A 6,225-nucleotide genomic window follows, 5' to 3' on the forward strand; every position below is an offset into this window, starting at 1 on the left:
TATATATATATATATAGCTTTGCATAACAGGAACAAATTCAAATAGAAAACATTTTAAGTTGAAATAATATTTCAAAAAATTACTGTTTTTACTGTTTGTGATCAAATAAAAGCAACCGGGGTGAGCATTTTTCGCTGTTTCAAAATTAAAAAAAAAAATCTTAGCGACCCCAAAGTCTTTTCTAGCCATATGACAGCTCTTTGTTAATAATAGACTAAAATGTAAAACATATTTACATTTAATTCTTGCCCATTTTAGTTTTCAAAACAAATACAGTGGCTTTCAATGCATTACATCAGTTAGACATCATTATTTCTGGCGTTCTACATGACCAAAGCATTAATATAAGATTAATGATTGAATATATATCAAACCTATATTTGATTTAAGAGTTATGTTTGATCTATTTCTATTTTGGAATATTGTGCAAGTTGGTTAAGAGCAGCCAGTACATTCTAAAAATATTTCTTCTTACACAGAATAAAGAAAGTCATGAGAGCGAATAAACATTTGGATGAACTATTCCTTTCCCACAATATGTTTTACGTAATGGTGTAATACGTAGGAATTAGACAGCAGTCATATGGTCTGTTTCATCTCACCCATTTGGCACTCCTTTATTAATTCTCATCCAGGCATGTTAAACCCTTATTATTATTCCTTCTTGTAACACATAACATTCCCTAAATTGATTATTCTTTTCTCTATTTCTCTCACCCCCATGTCACTCTCTCTCCTCTTGTGTGCATCTGTAACTGCTCTATTAACCCCACACTTGTCCTCACGCCCCTCCTGGTTTGAGTGCATCTGTTTGCAGTTTAGAGATGGCTAAACTGAGCATCCAGGCAGCGTCGTCCTCCTCTTCCAGTACACCTATCAACCTCAGCCTGGGCTTCTCCCAGTCCACCCCCTCCACCACCTCTTCCATGGCCGTCCTGGCTGCTCCCCCCTCTGCTATTAACGTCCACTCGTCCATCCCCAGCGCCCATTACGCATTGCCTGTTTCCAGCCTGCTTGGCATGAAAACCGTGCCCCTGCTGGCAATGCACACAGCCACCTCCGCAGGCCTCCCGGCTGGCCTCACACCCTACACCACAAAGATCCCCACCTTGTCCAGCATCAAAAAATCAGAACAGCAGAAGTTTGCCCCATACTGAGCGGCCGCGGTCTTTAAACTCATCAGTAATGTTGTATTTGTTTATTAGTCATTCATGAATATTAAGTAGATTGAAAGTGTCCCCCCCCGCCCCCTATTTTTGTAATGTTTCTGTGCAATATTTCGCAAGCAAGGAATAGTGAGTGCATGACAAGATTAATCGCTCCTTATATTGTCTTCCATTTTATGTAGCGTTTCATTCGGAAGTGTTTGAGATATCCATCTCACACCATAAAATTTATCTGACACTGAACCTGTTTTGTTTTTTTCAAGAAAAGCCAAAGCCAGCAAGAACTTGATTTATTGGTACTACGCAGCTCACAGTGTTGTGTGTGTATATATATCTTGGAGTGATCTTTAATGTGCTGATTAGAATGGCTGTCATCATTGTTATTGTATCAAGTTCAATATACAAAGTCATTTAAAAGAGAGTGATGCTCTGCCTCTCATACTGATGTTGTTATTCAGACTTTGACCTACTTTAATAATATAACATTATATCAGAACATACATTTTTTTGCAAATACCATTTTTAATTAATACTGCAGAGACACAAAGGCACATCCTAGTACCAGGGCGCCAGAGTTGGGGACAACCAGGAAAATTGTACTGGGCCAGGTGATAAGGGGTCCTGCTAAGGCCCTTTTAATGGATGGATGCCATGGATAACATGACAATCCCTTTGAGAGTGACACTCATACTAAAATATATTTAGCAGCTCAAGTGTGATATTATATTGTTTCCAAAATTAAATAACTGGCTTTTATATTGTCACTGTTAACAGCAAGAATATCTGAAAATATTTACTTTATATTAGGATCACACTGAATCTTTTTTAACTACTCTACTAGTACTGTTAGATGTATAAACCCGAGAAACATTTTCAAATTTATGTGTATAGTGATTGCCAAATAAAAATATTTATTTAACATCGTAAGTTAACATGTTAACTTTAGTAGCGCTTACCATTCAAAAATTTGGGGTCAGTAAAAGTTTTAATTTTTTTTAATTTTTTTTATAAATTAATACTTTTGTTTAGCAATGATGCATTAAATTGATCAAAAGTGACAGTAAAGACATTTATAGTGTTACAAAAAGATTTTATTTCAAATAAATACTGTTCTTTTGAACTTTCTGTTCATAAAAGAATCCTGAAAAATAAAAAATGTCTCATGGATTCAAAAAATAAAAAAATAAAAAACTATGCAGCCCAACTGTTTTCAACATTGATAATAGTAGGATCATGAGACATTGAAGACTTGAGTACAAAATATTGGTTTAAAAATATCAAATAGAAAACTATTGTAAAACTATTTCGCAATACAGATTATACTGTATTTTTGATCAAATAAATGCAGACTTGGCAAGCATAAAAGTTACAAGAAAAAAACTTCATACTTCTGAATAGTAGTTTATGTGTTTAAAAAAAAAAATTCTGTCTAATTTCCGTGGCCCACTAGCACTCGCTCGCAGCCTATGGGGGTCCCAGGACACCAGCCTGAAATGCCCTAGTAGAGCCAACACTATGTTTGTTAAATGTTATTTTGTTCTCTCAGCTAAGATAACTGATGACACTATGAAACTGTGACACAGCAGACCCATGCTTCTCATGCCCAGCAGGGCTAATTATCAAAAATATAACTTGATCTGTTCTTCTGTATCTGATTGTGTGTTTTCCTCCTAGGCTGTCCTCAGTGATAGCAAGTCTGAGGCCTCTGTAGTGCAACATTTACAGCTTTTATCATTAATCTGTGATTGGATTACCCTTAAGCCATAGTGGACTCTTATGGATTTAAGAAATCCTGGCTACACGATGAAAATTGTTTTCTAACTTGAAATCCATGTATTAAACAGATGCGCTGCAACTGTATTTTTTTTGTTTTTTTTTGTTTCAACCATTCAATGTAAGACATTTTTTGAGACATATTTGTGTTTGTTTTTAGATTGCTTTTTGAAAGTCTGTACACATTTTGCGGTTAATGTACGACAAATCATCAATGTGCTTTTGACATTAAATGTATATTTAACAGCTTTTTATTAGTACACACAGACTTTCTAGTTTAATTTTATATCCAAAGATGATGTCCGGATACTGACATTCTCAGACTTGGCATTGCATTTATAAACCTTTAATGAAATTAAACATTCACTGTTTCATTGCATTTCAGTGCCTGACCTGTTGTGGTTGAAGTTAAAAGGTAAAAAGCAAAGAGTTTTCATGGTGCTCCAGATGCATATCTGCTGCCTTGAGTCTTTCAATAATACATGCAGTGCTTAAAACAGGGTTATTTTAGTTAACATAAGCTGGTCTTCAAGAACCAGAAAGCACACTAGGGAAAGCAGTTTTCATGCATTGTACGTGATTTCTATTTGTGTTGTAGAGAGCTTATTTTGTCCTCCTTATCCATCATTTGTTTCTGATGGATGTTTGCTGTTTTGTAAATGCCATCAGTACGTCACTGGTTTACTGGAGAACAGACATAGTGACAGGCTGAATGCTATTCATCTCAGTCAGACAAAGAACATAAAATTCCCATTGGATCTGTGGATACTGCTCGAACAAACAGTGCATCAAAGCCACTCATTTTCATTCATTCGGCATCCACATTCATTTAAAACTGCATGCTTTTTCATGACTCATCATGTGCGCTAATAATTTCCTAAGACATATGAATGCATTATGACATAAGCTTTACCTTTATCATGGATGTTTCACGACAGCCTTCTTTCTAGGGTCCTCTGACTCCCCTAGAAAGAAAGAAAGAAAGAAAGAAAGGCCTCCATGAATATTGATAGTTTGTCTGAACTTTTTACCCTTTAGCAGAAATGTCCACAGAGACATCAGTTGGTTCTAGACAATAAACTTTGTCTTGCAAAAATCGGAATGAACTTTTCGTCACCCTTGTTTTAGAAACCACCTTTTCACAGATACTGCTGAGACAGGTTTCCCTGCAGGTTGCTCAATCATGCATGTGGCCTGAGTGAACCATTACCACACTGTCACTCACTGCATGTAGAGCCCTTGTCCTGTTCTCAGGGAGCAGAGGCCCCAGTCAACATTAATAAAATAACTTCTGCTTTTAGGAAAACACTCTCACACTAAGACGTTTGGCCAAGCCTTGAGAAATTGTCTGCTGGAGGATCTGAATCACATCTGCATGCCAAATACAGGTTCAGAGTAAGGCTGGACTGGATCAATTGTTAATGGGCATGGAAATGTAGTGTCAGAAGGGGACCTCCTCTCTTCTTTACTGAGGGGGTTGTGGTGCCAGCAGCTTCTGCTCTGTTGTGAAATGTAGTGTTCTGGACATCTATCCCTGCCCCTTTGTTAATGCTGAATTAATGATTTTCCCCTCTCACCCCATCGAAAGATGATGATGGAAATGGCTTCGACAGACCCTGAATGATCAATTATATTAATGCAGGCCTGTGCTGGATATGAAGAGCATTTCTTTAAAAGGACGTAATCATCTGGCCTCAAGCACCACTGTCGTTCTGTGTGTATGTGTGAGTGAGTGTGTTTACAAAACTGTCTCCAGAAGTTGGTTAAACGTGACAGCGTCCTTTCGGGGACATTCCCATTTGGAAAAAACTATTCATAAATAAAAAATGGTATTTTTAAAGAATCCTAAGAATGTAAAAAGATTTCTTGTAGGGTTTAGGGTTAGTTTGTGGTCATTACTATTAACGTTATACCAAAAAACAGAACTCTAGTATGTTCTCTTTTAGATAACTAATAAACATGTGTGTGTGTTTGCTTAGCTACAGTTTGGGGAAAACATTGCGCCCTGAAGTTAGATACACTACGGTTCAAAAGTTTTGGGGTCAGTGAAATGTTTTTGATAGAAGTCTCTTAAAGTCACCAAAGCTGCATTTGTTTGATCAAAAATACAGTTAAAACTAACATTTTGTGAAATAATATTACAGTTTAAAATATATATATTTTTTATTTTAATATATTTAAAAGTGTAATTTATTCCTGTGATCAAAGCTGTATTTTCAGCATCATTACTTCAGTCATCAGTGTCACATGATCCTTCAGAAATCATTCTAATATGCTGATTAGCTGCTCAAGAAACATTTATTATTATTATCAGTGTTGAAAACAGCTGTACTGCTTATTATTTTTGTGAAAACTGTGACATGTAAATTTTTTTCAGGATTTCTTCGATGAATAGAAATTTCAAAAGACCATTTATTTGAAATAATATATTTTGTAACATTATACATTTCTGTACTGTCACATTTGATCAATCTATTGCATCTCTGCTGAATAAAATACAATACAAACTCACTGACCCCAAACTTTTGAATGGTAGTGTAAAAGAATTCAGAAATAAAATAATTTCAGTAATTAATTAAAATAATTAATAATAACATTAATATGTGATATAATCAGTAATATCAATAATATATTTTTTTATTATTCTAAAAAATAGTTTCTTTTATGGGTTAGTCTGCAGTCATTATTATTCAGATTTATACAGAAACAAAAATCTCACCATGTTGAGAACTTACAATTTGAATATCAGCTTTAGATCAAAAAGTTTTAAATCTGCTGATACCAACCTGTTTTATGAGGATTAGGTTTAAGTGTAGAGTTATGATAAAGGTTTAACAAATATCATCACCTTCATATAAAAACTCAAGTGTGTGTGTGTTCTGATTTCACTGTTCATAACTGAAAAAGTAACATTACACTGCAACAGCAAACAAATACAATCAACACAAATCGTGGCGGAAAGTTCAATCCCCATGTGCATTTTCATCAGTTTTATCCCTGCACACTCAAATGTCTTTGTCCTCAGAATCTCGTGATCAAGGCCAACACAGCAATCTGGAAAACTGACACGCTCATTGCACATCTTAAGACGGATCTGAGAATGTATAGGCTCTGCCAAAACAACATGAACGAATGATTAATCACACAGTGAATTGTTTGAGTCCAGTAAGGGAATGTGCCACCTGGTGGTCGGAAAGGTGACGCGCTGTTTTCATTAAACTCCTCACCATGTGACGTAAATCTGCCGGTTTATGTGTGTGTGTTTTTTTGTCACGGGTGCTGAAG

General features: G+C 35.7%; 1 protein-coding gene across 3 annotated transcripts in view; it reads left to right on the top strand.

Annotated features, from left to right (window-relative positions):
* The window catches only part of LOC107678543 (poly(rC)-binding protein 3), a 16,281-nt gene extending 14,847 nt beyond the window's left edge, over positions 1-1,434 (top strand). For all 3 annotated transcript variants that reach the window (XM_016473836.1, XM_016473835.1, XM_016473837.1), the window contains one exon: positions 819-1,434. In XM_016473836.1, coding sequence (XP_016329322.1) covers positions 819-1,158 — 340 coding nt within the window. In that variant the 3' untranslated portion in view covers positions 1,159-1,434. The remainder of the gene's footprint in view (positions 1-818) is intronic.
* The last annotated feature ends 4,791 nt before the right edge of the window (positions 1,435-6,225 follow it).

Source organism: Sinocyclocheilus anshuiensis, unplaced genomic scaffold, assembly GCF_001515605.1.
Source record: "Sinocyclocheilus anshuiensis isolate Anshui unplaced genomic scaffold, SAMN03320099.WGS_v1.1 scaffold536, whole genome shotgun sequence".
In the NCBI taxonomy this organism is placed as follows: Eukaryota; Metazoa; Chordata; class Actinopteri; order Cypriniformes; family Cyprinidae; genus Sinocyclocheilus; species Sinocyclocheilus anshuiensis.